The sequence below is a fragment of the Caloenas nicobarica genome, chromosome 1 (genome assembly GCF_036013445.1).
Source record: "Caloenas nicobarica isolate bCalNic1 chromosome 1, bCalNic1.hap1, whole genome shotgun sequence".
NCBI classification, from domain to species: Eukaryota; Metazoa; Chordata; class Aves; order Columbiformes; family Columbidae; genus Caloenas; species Caloenas nicobarica.
The window spans coordinates 122,485,460-122,506,519 of record NC_088245.1 but is presented as its reverse complement, the minus strand read 5'-3'; the positions used below and the strand labels follow the sequence as shown (position 1 = coordinate 122,506,519).

Below are 21,060 nucleotides of genomic sequence, written 5' to 3'. Positions count from 1 at the left end.
TGTTTTTAAAAACAAGTATTACATTACATTAACAGTTACATAGTGCATCATCGCAGCAGTATGGGGAGTAGAAACAGTCATACATAGTAGTGGGTCCATTTTGCCAACTGATATGTGGAATACCTAGCCCAAAAAATTGAAAGATTTTTAACAAAGTGTTGCAAGGTATCCTTATCCTTTTTACTGCAGTTACATTTCTTTGAACATGAAGCGTCTTGCCCAGTCTACATGTCCAGAAACTACTCATAAATCTGTGCCTAAGTTTGAATCCAAAATTAAATTTAGCTTTAAAAAGCACTGTATGTAGGCGGAAAATTAATTTATCCAATGTGCAGCAGTCCATTCTAAAAACTAGCTGCAGGGCCCAGGTCAGAATTTAACAACTCATGAAAAATATATCAGATGTTACTTTCTGTAAAGGTGCTGTCAGCGAGGTTAAAAATAAGATAAAAAGAAAATAACTAGCAATGAAAAGAAAAACTGGTCTTCATGTCACGTTTTTTATATCAATATCTGTTCTTTCTAGCACAGTGTTACACTTCGATATTAGGTCACTAGAAGGCACACATGACATTCAGTCATGCAAAACAAATATGGGAAATGAAGCAATCGCAATTTTTCTTTATTGCTATATGCAAAAAAAAGTATCAAAAATTCTTAAAAGGATGGAATGATAAAAAAAGTAGTGAACACGTACTGCTCTAAGCAGAACACATTCGCTTGGATTTCTCAGTTTTGATAAAGTACTACTGTTTAGGGTCCCGGTGTAACAACCTTCGCAGCCGCGGGACAAGGGCCTCCACCATGCCATCCTCAATGCAAAGCAGAGCCGGCGGGACGAACCAGGGGGACACCTGAGCGACACTGTAAGGTGCATCCTGGCTTTTGCTTTTTGTACTCTGCTGCAACAGAACAGTCTGGAAGCAATCTTCCCAGCAGCTGCTCTCATCAACAAACTGTTTATTGTAATAAAGTGGCTGGGTCAAAGGCTAAACGTCATCCAGAACTGAAAGTGTATCTTTAAAAAAAAACTGGAGCCCCCTATGCATATGAAAAAAAGCACATTGCATATGAAAAAGAACCATATTCCATTCTGAAAGGCCAAGTCTTCTTAAACAAAACCTCTTTAATTTGCTGAAGCAGTATTTTATAATGTAGCACTAACTTACTGCAGCTTGTGCTGATTTTGAGACTATGCAAGGTTTCTAATAAAACCAGAAGTAATTTAAAATTCAATCTGTGTTTCATGGCAAAAAAAGAGTTGTACTAGAAAATATTCTAAAATATCTTATTAACAGTTATTAACACTGAATAAGTTAGCTCCATATTCACATACAATAACAACAAAATGAGTACTTCTCTAAAACATTTCAAATGCACCATCATCATGTTACACAGGTTGGAAAAACAGGTTTAGGCTCAGTATCAGTTTAAAAAGAAACAATAATTTGCAGGTTTTATGATGCAGGTAGCAGAGCAAGATGAGGTACTAAACACATGTATATTAAATCCTTTGCAAGCACTTGCCAAGTCAGTGCCAAAACTCATTTGAAAGCTTTTCAATGCAATAGCCCATATTCAGATACCAAAACCTCTTCAAGAATTCCCAGCTCTGTCAGGAATCACTAAGGGACTGAATGTAATCAGGTTTTAAGTCAAGCGTACTTTACCAAAATTGCAATTGCATGTTACCATATAACTACACGTGAACACACACAACAAGAAAGGAAGACAGAATGTATGCATCAAAACCCCCTTGTATTTAGTGTAATTTAGTAACATCCATAATAAAGTCTTACTTTAAACTAAAGGTTACTAAAAACTACAGCACAAAATCTCATTTAGTAGTTTGTAGCTCTTAATCTCAGAAATTAAACAGTCTATGACCACCTCTGCAAGGTGAACCGGTATCATAACTTGGCACAGTAATTGGGGTACGTTTGCTGCAACAGACTGTAAAGCTGAGGGTAAAGGATCAATAAGAACAAGGTCTGCCTTTGACATAACATCACTACATAACACTTCACAAAAACGAGCGCTGCAATGAAAGGGCTGATAAATCAGAAGACAGGTAGGTGTTGATTTATCCTACCAGAAAGAGGCATGATAAATTACAGTTTGACCATTTAATTCTTCCTGACACCTACTTTGTAGCAAAACCGTTGCTACTTTTTGTAGAAAAGTATACAGTAAATTGAGCATATATGTAACTGTGCTAAAAATAAGTATAGAGAAACCAGGCAGAAGGGAAAAGACATTCCACTTTTGCACTAAAATCTGAACATTATGCATATTAAAGTGTGTTTTTAAAAAACAAAAAAACTCAAGGCAAAAACCAAAGTCATGTTTAGAAGAATAAATTAAGATATAAATCTAAACCTAAATGCTGTATACATTTATTTTAAATTGCTCTCAAAAGTATTCTGTATTGACTAGAAAAAAAATACAGAAGAATTTTGTTCTCAGCTAATAGGGCAATAAATTAGATGCAATATATTCAGCTGGTAAAACTGGCTCTGTTAAACAGCTATCACATAATAGTATTTTTATTTGGCACCAAAACTTTTTTTTTTTTAAACTGAGGATAAAATTGTCTGTTGAAAATCTTGGAATTAGTAGTAGAATGAGTTAAATAAATAAAACCTAAGAAAATATTTTTTCTTAGCACTGATAATACACAGTTCTTAGTTGAAGGTTTTCCATCAGGTTTGTTTTGCCTTTCAACAGGTTTATATATATAAAATGTGAGTTAATTTAGTGTTCATGAATATGAAGCAGTAGAACAGGAGCCAAAGATTCTCCTCTTAGCACTGCAAACACACATTTAACTCAAACAACAAGGTTTCAGCTGTACCTCATTTTTGCCTCTTCTGAGCAAGAACTCCCAACTCTGTCCCACTGTAGGGGTTTTTGAGCTAAAGAAATGTCTGTGAAGCATTAGGGTGAAACCACAACACATTTTCACATGTACCACAACTCAGAGATTACAATACAGTTACGTGCCTAAAGTTGCACGACTAATGTTCAACATAGACCATATATTTTATAATTCTTTCTAAAACCGATACAGATTGACATAACAGTTTACGAACTCAAAAAAAGAAAAAAAGATACTAAAAGAAACATCTTAGAAAGGAAGCATTTCTTGGAAATTATATGTCATAATGGCAAGAACATGCTTGGTATGTTATTTAGAGTATAACTACTCTGAAGATAAAAAACAGTATTAAGATAACAACTGCTAACTTTCACTGTAACTAAGATCTCCTTGCTAATCCAGGATCCTAAAAAAAAAATAATTAGCACGATATCATGGGATTGTTTATTAAAAAAAAAAAAAGTAAACCAATTCTTTTTATTTAGCAGAGTCTATCAAAAAAGTTGTAAAATTTAGGTATCATATCGAGAACTCTAAAGGAAGGCTCATTAACATTCAGTTTATCACAAATTAACACATTTTTCTTACAAAACATAGGGAAAAATACAGTATTCATGCCCATGTACTATACTGCTAAGTTGCAAGAGTAAATGATACAAACCACATTTACAGTTACGCTAGCTGCATGATTTCTAACACATTGTAATTCTCTCCCTTTTTCAGCCCTTTCAGATTTAACACTTACTTTCTTCTGCTGGGATTGAAACTTTGTTCAGAACAAAAGAGATATAAATTTTTCCTCAGAGAGAAAAACAAAAGATGGTAAGCAAATCACACACCGCACCTTCCTAGAGCTATAAGGGTCCTGATACACAGGCAGCTTCAAGAACTAACTTCAGAGCCAACCTGCCTAGAAAGCAGCCACCTGAAAGCATTTCTGCAATTGTTGAGGATAAATGTGGGGGAAAAAAAAAGTCCTTTAAAGATAGACATAAAACATATCTGACCTTCACAGGGATAAGGCCAAGCATTTATCTAGGCAAACCCTTTAGCTAGTCCAGGGCTGAGTTTACTTTAGTCAAGTCATACACGCCACTAGCGTAGCATATAGAACTTACAATGTTGCAGACAATGCAGCAGAAGTCAAAGCTCATGACTGAAATTCAGGGCTTCAGGAGTGACTTTGGGAAACAAAGCATTCAAAGAAGCAAACAAGGACAGACTCAAGACTGAGGCAGTGGAAGAGAAGTGCTCAACAGAAGCAAATACAGGCAGCCAGGAGCATTTTCGACAATGGCACATTCTTTATTCTGAAGGACTTCAGATTTCCTTGGTTTGTGTCTGAGGATAACCACCTGTTTCTGTGCTTAGGGATATTTATACTCTATTACTATTGAAATAGCTGAGGGAAGACTCAATCTGTCAAACAAAATTTTGCAACATTCATTAATGCAAATGGTAACACTTCAGGTAGAACGTATCCTAAAGAGATCTCATTTAATAAAATCTAACCACAATGCTCAGAAACATACTCCTGCATTGTTTTAAGACTCGACTGAATAGCACACCTGAAAAAAGAAGACGGCTTCATTTGTAGACTTTTCCCATTAAAATTTAGTATTAACCCAAGTAAGGAAATGTCTTGGGGGGTGGCAGTCTGGAGGGGACAACGAAATACAACCTTATGGAAATATTTGTTGAAAACAATGTAAACAGTAAATACTTGCTTCAGATGGGCACTAATGTTGTCTATTGCAAAGGTTAGTGACTGCAGTGCCAGTCTCAAACTTCCGACAAGGTAAAAAGGCTTTTAAGTGGAGTAACAGTAGAGCTTAATGCAATTTTTCATTCCAGCTCAGCAGCGAGTGAAAGGGGATTCTGGCTGGCAAGTCATCTGGCTGTGTTGTGCATTTCCTAGCTCCTGACTGACCATAGGAAGTGGTAGAATTGAAATTTTTGAATCCTGGTCTAATACTAAAAGAAAAATAGCAAAGGTCTGGGCAAGGGAGTCTTACAGACATGAGGACTAAGACTACAACATCCTATTCAGACTATAATTCTTAAGTCAAGAATCTGGCCAGAATGAAGCAAAAGCTTTGAAAGACTGAAAACCAGCTCTGCACATATCCACTCCAAAGATGAACTTTTAACTGATTAAATATGAACCACTTCTGTTGGAGGTCCTTAATGAATAGTTCCAAACCAGAGGATTAACTTCTAAAGATAAATTGTCTTGAGGGGAAAAAGTTTCAGGGATTACATCCCTCAGTATTAAAAAGTGAAAAAGAGAGTTTAAAATGCATTTCCAGAATCATTCCACACAAACTAATGAACTCGAGCTACAGACAAAGTCTGTATACTCAACCTGTGACATCTAGTGATTAATTTATCCTTCATTAAGTAGGTACAATTTGGGTCTCTGTTTCTTGAATGTAATAGCCAGAGAATCAGGAAACTGAGAGCAAGGCAATCATTATTTAATTTTGAGTTTAAACTTTCACATATACTTTCAGTTTGTTAAGCTAATGTTATTACCTAAAACCCGGAACATGACAGTGGCTGCAAAAGTAACATTCTACCAGCAAATTATCATATGCTTCTAAGAGGAAGAGACATCCTTGAACAGACAGGGAAACTATTTTGTATGCAGTAATAAAGACAGCAACAATTGTAGTAAGGTTTATTGCAGTTCAAAAATGTCTAATTTGCTATTCCTGGACTGCTAATTGGAGACCATCGTTAGAGTGGACCGTGTAGGATAGAAAACAACTTGAAAATATTTCGAGAAGACTGAAGTGCACTCCCACCTCCAAATGGAAATGGCTGCTGCAGAGATTACAAAAGCATATCCTTATCTTTGCTAGCTATTCATACATACCATTTGACTGAAATACCAGATGAAACATTATTGCTTCCCATATGTTGCCTATAGCTAAAACAGGTAGAAGGAAAAGCTTTCCATAATTGCAAGAGCTGATGAATTTCTCTTTCAAATGACATAATGACACTTAGCAGAAAGGGGCAGCTCTTGTCATAAGCCGCTGCTGCTGAAACAATACAAACACAAGGACAAAGCAGCAGGCGTACCAATATAATATGCCCCTTTAAATATGTACCTTTTCTCCAACTGCAGCCAGCAGCAGATGCATGAGATGAACACAGCGAACATAAGGTAACTACCTCCTCTTCTAGCAATCGACATCATAAAGATTTGTGAGCCAAAGAACATGCACCTCACAGCTCCAATGAAAGATTATTCTCCCATGAAAGACAAGTAATCTTTTCAACTCGGTTCAAAACATTCCTGTTATTGACTATTCTCGTTTAAATTAATGACAGAAGTATTCTAAAGACAAAAGTACAATGTTTTCAGGTATTTCTAACGGAACCTCAGGAATTCAAACAAGCAGCTCAAATATTTATGGTAATTTGCAGCTCACACTGCTTACGGTAACTTCGGGAAAGTGCCTCTCTCTATAGGAACCAAAAATAAGACACAGCATTTGCTTCCAGCTACTGCATTTTCTTTTGCATCAGCTAATATATTATACTAACATACCAACATGTAAAAACACAGTAGAAAAATAGAAAAATAACTAGGCAACTTTTATCGCTACAGCTGCTGTTCCTGTCAGGTAGCTGCAGTACATGAACTAATCATAATACCAACAATTCCACTTTGGAAAGAAGAAAAGTATCTATTCCAGACCAGAAAAATGCATGGATAATTGCTTATTTCATGTAATGAATTCTGAAGTCAAAACATGCCATATGTAATTTTTTATTTAAATCTTGATTATTATGCATCAAAAACCAATTATTTTCCCTCATCTTGTAAAAGAATTTCAAAAATACCTCCTGGAATTGATTTTCATTGATTTTGACTACATGCAAATGCTGAGACATGCTCCCATGAAACAGTTCTCTCCATCTTAAAATTCAGAGGATCTTGACATGTTTTTTAATTCCTAAAAGTTGTCTTTATACAATAGGAAGAGAGCATCCAGGCACAGTTCTTTAAAGCAGACGAGATGGTGATACACTTTCTCCAACTGAATATTGCTCTTCTTTTCAAATATTTTTTATAACAAGAACAACATAACTTTTTCTACTGAATTTACGAACGACTTCATTAGTTGAAAGGTAAGTTACAAAGAAATGATGACCATTTACTTTGTTGCAAGCGTAACATCAAAATAGATATGACAAACAGAAAAAAGGAAACACATGCATACTATTCAGTAATACACATTATATCCATAATCTCCCTTCACGCTTGGATCTTAGCAAATAAAAATCACCTTATCTTTATTTAGATTCTCTCTCTGAAGTTGTTAAAACATGATATTTACTTTATAGTAAGTCTATATTTAAGGGTAAGAAGCTGAACAAGAATCTGGATGCGGGTTGCCTGTCCAAATAATGTTTTAAGACTCGGCAGTCTGTGTACCCACTTCTAAAGACTTCAGCTATTAAATGATCTATTGTTCTCTCTTCAGATCTTAGTTGTCACCATCAAAAAATTGTTATAAATTTATTATGGTCACCATTACACTTAAACTGCAGTAAGGATTCTTATCCATGTTAAAACAAGTAGAGAAAGACTGTACTAGTCTCCTCAATACTGCTCTTACTAAGGTTTGCCTTTAACAATTATTTTAATTATACATTTGTTCAGTTTTTACAAATTAAGGAGGATGTTTTGAAATGTTTTCTGAAATAGTACTTAAAATATTTCTTAAATAAGTTCAACAGTACAATTTAGTACACACTTGATAAACGAAGCACACTAGATAAGGAAAGTGATTATCAATAAAGCAAGATGTAAAAAAGCAAATGGTGTCCCATATCTTACATCCTAGTGAAATGACCAGTCCAAAGTAGCACAGATTTTATAGCTAAATTTTTTATATGCATTATAATAACTAGCAGCTGTAGAGAATGCTAGAAAATGGAGTAATACAAGTTGTTTTCTACGTGGTCGAGCCTTGCTCCTTACCTCTGCCTCTTCAGCTGCTACCCCATTCCCCTCTCTCCTCCTCCCACACGGTGTCTGTCTTCTCTTTTATCCGGTATCAAACTAGATCCACTGTCTCTTCCTCCTGAGCTTTTTCTCTCTCAAAAAAAAAAGTCTTACCCTCATCAGCCTAGGAGCATGCTCCAATTAACACACTATATTAATAACTCCCATCTCAGCTTTTCTTAGGGCTGGAGTTCTCCAGGACCGGTCATCTTCTCTGTGGCTGTATCACTTCCATATTTTTTACTATATCGTGCATTTATTAAGGAAGGGATAAAGAAAGAAGACTTAACATCTAAAATTTGAGGTTGCCAATATGGCTAATAAGACTATACACAGACTTTTAAAAAACATGCATATTGACACACATATACATATGCACACAGACCTATACAAGGCTCTAGATATATGTACAGAAGTAGTGCCATACTTAAGTACAGAACTTCATCACCATTATAGATCCTCTAGTGTTTGCACAAGGAAATGCTGGCACAGAAAAGACGGTGACCAGCTGCAATTCTGAAATTAAATCATGTAATCCCGTGAAGAACAGGTCTGTATAATCTAACTGTAAGAATACAGGTTGCCCTGATGGACTTAGCTACACGGCACTTTTACAGAGGATACTTTCACTGGCGTAAGAAAAATACATGTACCATGAAAACAGAGAGAACAAGATTTATTCCAATTTTTTTTTCTTCTGAGAAACTTTGCTTCAATATTCATGTAAATCCTTTGTAATTAAGGTCACCATTACAACTGCCAAGTAACTGAGTACAGTGATTTACTAAACTGGAACACATTCCACTAGTTGTGAAGACTGACTAAAACCCAAATAAAAAATCTTTCACATAAAAGTTGTAGTGAAAACTGCAGCAAACTTTCTGATTTAAGCTAACAGCTGTTATTTAATCAGCTTTTCACTACAAGAACTGCATAATGTCAGCCAGATAGCCACATGCCAAATTCCATTCCCACTGCACCTAGAATTTCAGGATTTCCTCAACATGTCAGAAACACCAAATCATTTCTTAAAATGAACTGTCACATGATAAATATAACAGAATCTAATTCAGTCTCTTCCCCATCAACTGCTGACACAAGTCATACTTGATAATTTTTTATTTCAGTCTTTGTCTTCTTTGAAAACAAACACTGAGAATACTGGAACTTTTTTTTAAAATCAATGATAACTCTAATTAAACTCCCGTCTTAATTTTCCAGACTAAATTCAGCTTGACAGACTTAAACAATAAGCTTTGTGTTGTGGACAATTTTTTTTCTGATAACATTATTACATAACTGAATTGTCGAAGAACTGTTAAGTGTCAAAGAAATATATACAGAAGACCAAAATGTGGTGAATGCACTGTTTCAAAACCAGCTAAAGTCTGCAGTTTTATCTTTTTTGAAGAGCAATATAAGGAGACACTTCTATTTACTCTTGGTTATATCTTTATATTCAACTTTTCCCTTTAATGAAAATATATAATCTTGTATCATCTACCCATAATTTGTTTAAAAGTACAGATACAAAAGAATCACTAATTAAATTGTTAGATAACTATTATAATGATTTCTCATTGTGGAAACGTATCGTCATTTCTGAGTAATGGTAACATGATAGCATCTCACAGGACTCCAGCTGATGCCAAGCCTGTTCTCATTTTCCCAGTCTCACTTACATAAATTAGCCACAGGCTCCACTGACAGTCAGAGAATCTCAAGTTTTTTATGTTTGGAAATACTCCACTTTTGTCAAATCTTTACCAGTGAGGTCATAGTAAACGAACTTATGCCAAATTGCCACGGATCTCCAGAGCGTTTGTCACAAGTTATGGATTCTTGCTATCTAAAATCACCCATCTGCTCAAAGGCAGTACGCTGAACTCTGACTCCAAACAGTTTATCGGTTACAACTTTTGAGTGCTGAAACAAAATCCAAGACCAGTCACTTTAATTACAGCCTTCACGTTAAGATAGAATGTGTGCCTGTGTTAGACACAGAGCCAACATGAATTTGGATTAGTCTGCCACTGTGGATTTTACTTTTTTAATTTAGATTCCTACTACAAATTCCAAGATAAACTGAAACTAAGAAAACTCAGCCTCACACATGGGCTAGCAACGCTCTCTGCTGAGTGACCTACTCTCAAGAAATGGTACTCAGCCCTAACTCTACTGTCTATCATTTCAGGAGTAAGAAGTTAGAAGAAGACATGAACATCAAGCCCACTAATGTTTTAAACATATATTTCACAAGCAATTCTGAAAGGATAAAACAATTTTCCATTCTCTACAGTACAGAAAGAACATGCCTACTGAAGAAAGTGGTTGTGGAGTATCATGCACACTGACTTGAAGCAAGCCTTGAAACATGATAGAATACACTTCAATGAGTTGCACTTTGGTCAGAAGCCAGCACATAATAATTTCATATCAGAGCTAGTTCTACAATAAGATTAAACGCTACTCAGCACAAAAGGCATTAACTTCTAGTTCTCACAGCAGCATAAAGACCCTTTTTATGGAGATTGCTATAAACAAGATATTTTCTTTCATTCTTCAAGGCTTCTTGCATTTTCCAAATGATCATCAAAAACATTTATTGAATCAATACATAGTCAAATAGTTGTTTACAAACCATAATGCAACATAAGTGTGCTATTCATTATTATGTGCCTACAAATGTGATTCATTGTTGTTTAACATAAGCAGCCTGCTTGCTGCTATTGCGCAAAACACGTTTTTAACTAGAGAAGCATAAAAGAAAGGGAATCAGATTTCTCCTTTCCCTTCCCTCAAATACGTGGTAAATGTTCCCTGAAGATAAACAACAAAAAAGCAAAAGGTAGCGTTAGCAACCACCTGGAATTACTTGGCTTCACATTTGGAGTCCCTTTCATCTCCCAGCAAGATTCCCTAATTGAAAATGTTTTACTCTATTTTGACACTACATACCACCCGTTATTATGAAATTTAAAATGGTGTTTTAAAATTGAGGAAATAATATGCAGGGCAGTCGCTGCAAACATGCAAAGATATTTTAATGCAAATCTATATACAACACCATATGCATAAAGTGTTTTCCATCTCTTCCTTATCTTTTGCTTTACTGTGTGCTCTCTAAATCCAGCTCATAAGTGACCCCTGCTGGTAAGACACCTTCCCTCCCTAAAGGAGCTGTATAAAAAGCTGCAACTGCATCCAGCCTTTCAGAGCAAGAAAGATTGACAGTGATTTTAATGTAATGCCAACACTGTTCTAGCTCGGCTCGGCAGGGACGCTGATCAACACTGGAGTCTCATGGTGCTGGTGAGCACACTGAAAACACCTGCAGCATGCCAGCCTTTCTTCAATAAACACCTCCAGGGAGAAGTCTGAAGAAACTTTGCTGAGTGAACAAATTAAGAGATAATTTAGCCTTCCAATACTTATAGTAGGCAGCATGAACAAAGACCAGCTGTCAGTCAGATCCTGAGCCTGGACTACTGAGTTAGTACCCAGGAAAAATTATTTCCGATATCTCCCATACCTTCTCTTGACTTTCCCTCCTTTCTCAACAGGACCACCTAAATGTTTCTCAGCAGCACAGGCAAAGGTTTTTTTAAGGACAAAACAATTTTTCAGGGTAAGATGTCAATTTAATGACTCTCACTGATCCAAAGCAGCTTTTTGTATCTGAAGAGAGCCAAGAAAAGACACTCTTCAGCTCCCGGAGAGGGAGAACTGTTCCTGTTTCTAGGCAGTGAGACCCGCAAGGCTCCAGACAACAGCAAAGATCTGAAAATTCAGAAAGCACTGCCCTCCCCTGTGCTCCTCCCTTATTTGGGGGTGAGAAGGTGTAATGAGAGGAAGGAGCTAGTTCAACATTGCATTGATGTTCTTTCTGTGAGAGCAGTGTGGTCCTTCCCTTGTCAAGCTCTCATCACCTCCTCCAGCTGACGGAAGAACATAGGTGTTCAGGCAGCAAATCCATAGTTACCTGTTACTGTTCATGTCACCCACAAGATCACCTACACAGGTATGCACACAGCTGGTATCACCCCATCACATCTAACCTGTATCTCCAAGCTCCCGTACTTCAACCCCCCATGACACCCCTCTCCTCCCTTCACAGCAACACGCTCAGTCCCTCACAAGTTCCTGCCTCTTTACTACCACTTGCCCTGCCAGCTGGGAGGGCAGCAAAAGAGGGTGGGTGCTTCTGTCAGGGCAGTATTTAGCAGACTGGCAGTCCCACCAGCATCTCTTTATTGCCAGCCAAGATGGACAGGCTGCCCTGGCATATCACTCACTTTGAAAAGCATCCTGCCCTGGACTGTATGTTGTAACATTTGCTATAGAAACTCGGTTTCTTTTAATTCTTTTAATTCTACTTGGGACCCAAAAGTTTAAAAAATTTACTGAAGAACCAGCAGATCTATTAGGAAACTACACTAATAAAGGTCTGCAGAATAACAGAAGATTGAGGAGAAAGAAGAAAGATGCACTAAAATATACAGTACTTATTCCACCTCCATCTACTACATGACTATATGTCAAGTTTTACAAAACTGTTCACTAAGGTACAAGAGGAAATACCACTGAGAAACAAGAACCAGTGTTTTGGTTCCCAACTGCAGATTTCCTTCCCCTTTCTATCCATCCTCACTCATGCTGCACCTACCTTCAAGTCCCACAGTTAATCCTTCCTCTGTACGCTAGAGAGGGTAAGGACAGAAAACAGAGGAGCATCCCTCTTCTCAGTTACTGTATTAAGTTTACCACAGATTAAGAAGTTACCCTGTGCTTGGTAAACCACAGTAACTGACCATAATCTTTCTCTTCACAAATGTGAAGTAAAAACACATCAGTTTAAATCTCTGCAACTTATTCTGCCATGCCATTGAGTTCTCTCTTCTCATACCCAGCACTATCACGGAGCCAAAAGCCAAAAAGCCCTACACAGCTTAAGCACGTCCGAGACTGGCCTTTCTCTGTGCTGAACCTGCAGAGGATTTAGCTGGCAAACTTCTCGCATCTGGAAGTTGGCGCAAACCAGGAATCTGCAGGGGCACACACCTCAGTCAGGGTGGCGTTAGCTCTCAGAAGAATGGCTTTCTGCTCTCCTCTGACCAACAGAACTCTGAACTGTTGAAGCAGAAGATGGTCCCTATGTACCTTCATTATCTTGAGTGCTGGTGAAGGAAAAACAATAAGCAAAGGAGCTACTGACTGTCAAATAACCATCCCCTCTTAGAGGGCCGTTCCTTTCAGAACCACATTAGAATTTGGACATCGATACATAGGGCTTTTCAATGAATTACAACAACACTGAAATAGTTTTGCTTTACAATCAGTGTGACCCCTCTGGGTTTGCAAGTTTTGTTACAAAAAAAGAAAAGCTAATTTGAAGCAGGGAGATAGAAGAATACAAAGCAAAAGCTAACCCACACTCCAAGCACACACAAGCAACTCAAAGCCTTGCAAGCCAACAAATAACTTTGAACTTATTATGGAAAAAAACCATAAACACATGGAGTTAAATTACAAATATTTTAATAGATAGTGCTTTGTTATCAGTTCTTGCTTAGGTTTTGCAGATATATTCTTCAGAAAGCCACTTAAGAGAAAAAGCATACTACCTGTCAGAATGCCAATAGTTTGCCAAATGCACTGCATTGCCTAACCAGCCCAGTAGAAACACAGCTTTTAATAGCAGAGTTCCACACATGGCATGTATTAAATCCATTTCCCAAAAAGAATAAGCTGTTCCAGCAAATTCACATTTTTACTGGCGCAGATGCATTTACATTGCTGTATCTACTTTTTTTTTTCCCCTTGAAGCAACTTCGCCATAAAAGACATTTTCATTCCTAGCCAAGAGACAAACTGGCAAAGCTTTCAAGTACAGACAAAGATTTCTGGCAACAATGCACTGTTCGTTTGAAATAATACATGTAATACATTAACAAAACTAGAAAAATGTTAGATACAAACTATTTATCAGTGATCAACGGAATCCTCTCAGATCTCTCATGTGGTGTGCTTTTCATTCAATATTTTTCTCAGCTCTCTGGTTACTCCTGAGCTACAGCAAAGAGCAAATTCACCTTCTGGAATAAGTACTTCTAAGGGGCTCTTGCCTTTTGTCCTACTGACTAAAAAGGCAGGGATGATGCTTACACTTTGAGGATGACAGGAGAAAATAAGCAAGTCTCTAATTTTGTAGGTGATACATTTTTGGTTCACTTTTAAGCATGAAAATTTGGACAGCAACAAAAATAAGGCTTTAAAGTTTCAGTATAAGTACTCCTGATTTTAGCACTGGAATTTTTTAAAAAACTCCAAAGTTTCACAGTTGAATCTCAAGCTCTAGAATATACATTAATATGCATGGAAATATTTCGGAAACAATTGTCTCAAAACATACCCTGAAATCTATGTTCATTATAGTGCTAGCTGAGAGTTCAAATTTCTCATCCTCAAAGAAAGATTTACTCAGGATAAAGTAACTTCATACTCTGCTGACATAATGGACCTGGAATTCAAAAACAGCGGATGCCATCACAGAACCAAAACTGAAGCTCAAGACATGTAAATTCAGTTTGACTGAATTCTGAATGTGTTGTAGTGTACTGAGTTATTCAAATACACAAAGTTATCTTTGCGCTGCATTACCCTTGTGAATGCAGTATTCTGTATCTCAAAGTCTGAAATTCAAGAGGCACGTTCAATTGCACTTTTAAATTATTCTTTCTACCTCCAATAAACACGAGTTAAAACCTCCAGCTTCAAGCTTCAGCCAATATGTTTGTATTGACTGTTTATTATTCTGGAAGAATGTACTGTTTAAAAGATGGTTACTAGCTGAGCTGAAGTAGTGCAGACTGACTACACTTCATCATTTGTCTGCCATCCATTTGGAAGATATTGAAAAAAGTGACTCAGCCTAACACAGCCTGAGGAGTTAGTAGTCAAGTTTAAGAGGCTTCAGATAAGCAAATGTGTGGGTGTAATAATGGAAATAATCACTATTCTCACAAATCTCTCTCATTCTTCAAAGAGTGAATTCTTGTTTTGAAACCTAGATGATGTTATGTTGAAACTTATGGCAATAAAATACAATCCTAGCATTTATGTCTGAAAAATTATCCCTTAAGATGGCAATGTGAAAGAGTAAATATCTGAGTGTTTAAAGGCAAAGCTGCAGAAAAAATCAGATCTCTATGCTTGAAGCTGCCACCACACATATGGGTGCCAGACAACAGGCTTACAGTGATCACGGTTTGTTTCAACACTTGGAGTTCACCCTGCACCACAGTGACACAGAACTTTCTTTTTACAGCAATGTACAAGTCTACAATTTGCTTAACTGCTTTCTACCAGATCAAGGAAACAGGGAGAGAAAAAGGTGCTGTGTTTCAATATCGATACTTGTCTTTAAAATTATATTTAATACGAACAGGTTGTGCAGATTTAACTAAACTTTTAGTCAGCAAATAACTTGCCTTTCATACTATATTGGTTTTGGTTCAGACACTGCCTCCATTATTGTAGCACTCTATCAATATGGATTTTTCCCAGTTAATAGAATTTTAAAATGTCTGTATGTATGTATCTGAAGCAAACCATACTTGCAAGCCTTAGTGCAAAAAGTCTTGAGATGAAAGAGTTGCCTCAAGCGCTGTTACTTTCCAGGCCCCCTGCCTTATACTCTATTTACAAGAAAGGAGATCAGGAATAAAAAGTGCCCACTGTCACAGCAATCATTCAACACCAACAGCAGTGAGCACTAACTAGTGTAATTCTGCATGGTAAGATCTAGACCTCTTAACAGCTGGACACTATCATCCATTATTTAGATACTAGAGCTTTTATCTGAATTTGAAGCCATAATATTACCAGAATTTCCATCTCAGGCTGGTAGAACCTGTGGACATTTTAAGAAAAAGCCAAGTGAACAAAAGCAACACAGAAGAGAAGAAAACGAGATTCAGTGCTTATTTAGTAGAACCTCCAACTCAACCTGTACTTCAACTTGAATACAGCACAGCTGAAAACCTCTGCCTATTTTAGAACAGTATCAGCAGCATCAATCTAGTCTGGCTAAGCTAAATGAAGTTAATATTTCACCCTTTTAAAAGCCTGACCATCCTGTTCCTAATGTATTTTTCCTGAGTGACAAAATTTGATTGTGTAATTTTCAGCATAACTACTGTCAAGGTTTAAATATTTCTTCCCAAGTCTCCTACATTCCATCCTAAACTAAAATTTTCTTTTCATATGTCAAAGGCAAAAAGTGCATTACAAAGTTTGTAACTCTTCATAAAATATTAACGTCTGCTTTTCCAAGAATTTTTTTCAAAGAAAATGACACTACATTCAAATTTTGTTATGTGTAAATTAATTATACCTTTGCTTATTTTTTCATACATCAAACTACTCCCCACTTTTATTATACATAAACATAAAAATTTAAAAATATTAAAACTCCCACACCCTTAATAGATCACAAACGTTAAATCCTGGCTGCTTAAAGTAAAAATTCACCTCTTCTCCCTAGAATTACCTTTTTTTTTTTTTTTTTAAGGAATTAAATAAATGGTCTCCCTGAATTCTAAAGTTATACTGATTTTCAGAAAGCTAATGCCAATTCTGCTCATATTTTATTGGCTTTTCTAAATCCATGTAGTAAGACTGTGATTTTAAGATACATGATAACCATATAAACCAGAAACTAAAACTTCAAAATGTGGATCCTAAGGAAGAAAAAACATTTCTAATTCACCCCTCAGAAGCAGCTAAAAATTACATTGTAAAAGGCACTCTCTGAGACCAAGAGAGTAGACAGGAAGATCTGACAGTCTTAATAATCAAATTTCTACCAATCAGCATAAGAGATTTGATGGAATTATTAACCACATTGCAACAATACTGCAAAAAGACACAGACTGTACAGGAATTATAGGCAAAGACAAAAGAAGCTATTTATTCGTATAATAAAGCTGAGAAAGTTTTATGCCCACAATGTAGTAGAAAACAGGACTGATTAAAGTTCTGAAGTGATAAAGAGGAAAAGAGGTGGGGAAGAGAAGCCAAAGAAATCACACAGAACAGGGTACAGGTATACTGTAAATTGAGTCTTACAGATCAGAAAGAAAAAGCTAACCAAACTTGCACTTTAAATTTAAAGAATCTAAAAACAGCTACAAAAAACCTACATTTTTTTTCCTCAATGGAGTAGAAAATGCAGAGCAAAATCAGTTACTATTTCTCCCACATACGTCTTGTAGTTTCTAAAATTAATTAGAAAAATCTGACAAGGTTAAGTCTACCAGTGGTTTTTAAACATAATGGTACAAATGCAACTTCCAGTCTGGGAGTGAAGAATCATTAGTGAACTGCCAGCTCTTAGAAACAAAGAGAAGAAGATTTGCCATTCTTCCATTTTTGGAACTGCTAACAGGACATGGAGCTTGGTTGATTAGTAGTTGACTCATTATGACATTTCTTATTACACAGAAGCATAAGAAAATAATTTTAAAAAATCACTTGCTGTCGATGAGCATTACTTGGATAATCTCTCAAGGAAGAAATATACTATCCAACACATTCCCAGTGACCTGTACTGGACAAGCTCTCCATACAAACACTGATAAAAAAAGAGGGAAGTTCAAGAGTACTAGAGCTTGCAAGACAGTTTCCTCCATTTCCAGTACTACTGACTCGCTCTGATCTTAAACAAGTTTAAGTATTTCCTCAAATTATTCAGCTGTTGAGTACATTTCTGGTGTCCCCTTGCTCTCTAGCAAAGCAAGAAGACCTATAGAGAACATGACATACAAAGAAAAATAACTTGTTAGAAAGCTGAACAGTTACATACTCCCTATCTATTTTAATATGTTAGCTTTTCATTAACTGTAGTTTTTACACACAAGTTGCACACAATATTCTGGAAAGGTGTCGTGGCTAAAGCGAAAGACATTGAAACAGTGACTACACATACAAGCACAGAAAAACTATCATTTAAAAAAAAACTGTGGAAAAACAAAGTTTAAAAAACTAATTCTGGTATAAACTTTAACTATGCAGTATATTTCGCAAAAACATCTTGAATAGATGGCCTGCAACCTGTAATATGCCACTAGATGGCAAGTTTGGACACAAATTAACTAACTTTTTTTATTCATAGCATGTTTGAAAACCACAAGGGCACAGGAAAGAACCACTCATGAAAAAAGTGTGACAAAGGAGAACAAAAGAAGAGTTCAATAAACTACTAGCCTTCTTTATAGAGCACATTTGATATTAGTCAAACAGGCTAAATGGGTTTCAGTTTTGTGTCCACATCTGCCACAAAAACAGATACTCAGTTCTTAAGAATTTGCTGCTCACAGACAGGGAAGAACTTGTTTCTTATTTGGTCACAGGCAGCAGCATTGGCTGTAGCAACCATGAGAATCCAAGATCTGAAGGAAGGCTGAGAAGGGAAGCAGCAGAGTTAGGCCTTGGGAAAGCAAACTTCAGTTTATGCAAGGAATTGATAGTTAAAATTCCTTGGAAAGCACCCACAAAGGGGGTAGGAACACACAACAGATCTGTAAGAGGATAAAGAAGCTGGTTTTGTTCAGTTTGGCAAAGAGGAGGCTAAGGAGTGACAATGATAACTACTTAAGAGAGTTGAAAGAATGACAGAACTAAATGCTTCTTAGTGCCAGACAATACAATAAAGTATCAACAGCCATAAATTGCAGTTTGAGAGATTCAGGCTGGACATCAGATAATAAATTCACTAGAATGATACAGCAGGACTGGAACGGGTTGCACCGACAGGTTGTAGCATGTACCCTTGGAGGTTTTCAAGTCGCAACCAAAGGGCACGGCTGATCTGACCTAGTGTTGGCAACAGCCCCGCTTCAAGTAGAAGGCTGGATAGAAGGACATCCAACAGTATTTTCTCCATTGTAAAGTGGAGATGGACCTAGCAGAGTCTGGCACACACAAAAGGGCAATCATTCAAGGGGAATAATAATAATAATAATAAAGCTCTCTGCATTTTGCCTAATTTTGATCAATTGGTACATCCAATCTGAGTTGCTATACGAGGGCATTGCTTAATGCACCAGTAGAAAGTTTTGGCAGTATCTTCAGAGACATAGAAAACAAATACAGATTTGAATTTACAGATACCTATTAATAGTATTCTGGTCTGTTTGTCTGGCTCTGCTACTGACTTCCCTGACACACAATGAAGTCACATATCACATATTCCCAATCAATCAATTGAGCAATTCTTATCATACCCACCTTCCAGATTAATGAACACTGTTTTGAAAAACACAATCTAACTCTAAAATATCATCTGAGTCATTCAAAAACATTCAGCTGTAATATGACACTTTGTTCATTGATTGATCCTGTGGCCAAAAGAGTATGTTACATACGATACTGCTGGAAACAAGCATCCATGGAGGAGCTTCTATAGTTGAGTTCCCCTAAAGACGTTGCTGTGCTAATGTAAGGGTGGTACAGAAAAAGAGCAGGAAATCAGACCGAGTGCTAAGAGCAAGTAGTGACAACTCTACATTGGTTGGAAACAACAACCTCAAAGAGCCTGAGTAACCTGTACTGCTTTTTAATCACCTACTGCTTCGCCCCTTCAGATCAATACAATATGGTTCTCATGTATTTGAAGCATGTTTCTAAAAAAAAGTTAAAATTACTGCTTTATATGTTCTTCACAATTCTCCATAGCAACATCCAAACGGAAAAGTCCAGAACAGTCAGATGACTATTTGAAATACAAGAAGCTATTCTGTTTCCAGGAAATACTACAACAACCTCAGGAATAAAGCTCTTTGTTGTGTAATCACATGTTCTTTCCTATTCACTCGGATCTTTCAGTTTTGGTCTGCCAAACCTCTCTCCATAATTTGGGTTTGATCTTTTGTTGTCAGCCTATACAGAACTTTCTACCTCGTTTTAACAGAAAAACAAATCCTGTCTTCTAAATCAGCTCTTCCTGTAGCTTGCCACAGCCTTGTGTTTTGATATTGCAGAAGCATGCAAACAAGCATCAAAGTTCTTAACATAGAGAAAATATATCTGAAAAGTTAACCCTGCACAATTTCCCCATGCTTAAATTCAAAACCACAACAAGCAGGTAACAAAATAGTGACAGAGTACAAATTAAACTTTTTGCTTAGCCGCAATGCATATGTAAACCTCTCCAAACAAAAATACCACATAAGAAACAAGGTGTATTTAAGTGAACACTGAATTTATCTTGTAGGGTAAATCTCAAACAACTGAAATGTAAGCAGAAGCCTTACCTCATCAGAAGAGAGAAGGTAAATAGGTGTTAACATAGGAATTTTACTTAATTCACAACTCAGGCCAAGTGATATCAGGATCTCCTTGAGAACTTCATATCTCTTGGTATTGCTTATCTTAAGCAACTTAAAATCCTCTTCAGTTTGGACATCCACAGAATTGATATCCAGTTCCAAGTGTGCCTGGCAGGATATGTGCAAAGAGAATAAAACAAATAAACAAACAAAAGGTTTGTTGGTCTTACACATTTTAACGTGGCAGAGAGAAATAAGCACAACAGTACACTACAATTTTCTCTGAAACCTACATAAAATATGCCTTCTTAATAAACTGATCTTATCCTGAAGGAGTTGTTCGAACTTGTATTTATTAATCTAAACTTCTCCTTCTGCTTTTCATGACTGCTAGCAATCTAGAGCCAACAAGAATATTGGTCATATTCTGGCCTGTACAAGAGCGGAACTACATAAAAATTGAAAGAGCTTTATCAGAGGTTGCACAAGATATGTAGAACACAGGCTGAGCAAGTCCTTACTGTGTCACATGAATTAAGTTGCAATCAATGCAGATAAAGAAATGCTTCTGTCTGAAAGAGAACTACAAACCTCAGAGCACCACGTTGTAGAGAATCACTTGTCAGGGCTCAAGCAGATGCTTAAAAGTAGAAATGAAATGCAGAAGGAAAAAAAAAAAACACAAAAGCAAAAACCAGGCTTCTTTTTTGTGTGTGTTTTTTGTTTTGTTTTGGTGGGTTTTGGTTTTTTGCTTGATCAAAAAAAAAAAAAAAAAGTGCTCCAAGATATTTCAAAGCTTCTGTACCCTACTACATGCATATTCATTTAAT

General features: G+C 36.6%; 1 protein-coding gene across 1 annotated transcript in view; it reads right to left on the bottom strand.

The window, feature by feature from the left end:
- Positions 1–21,060, bottom strand: part of HLCS (holocarboxylase synthetase) — a 121,767-nt gene that overhangs the window by 85,876 nt on the left and 14,831 nt on the right. The window contains exon 5 of the mRNA XM_065640813.1: positions 20,216–20,398. Coding sequence (XP_065496885.1) covers positions 20,216–20,398 — 183 coding nt within the window. The remainder of the gene's footprint in view (positions 1–20,215; positions 20,399–21,060) is intronic.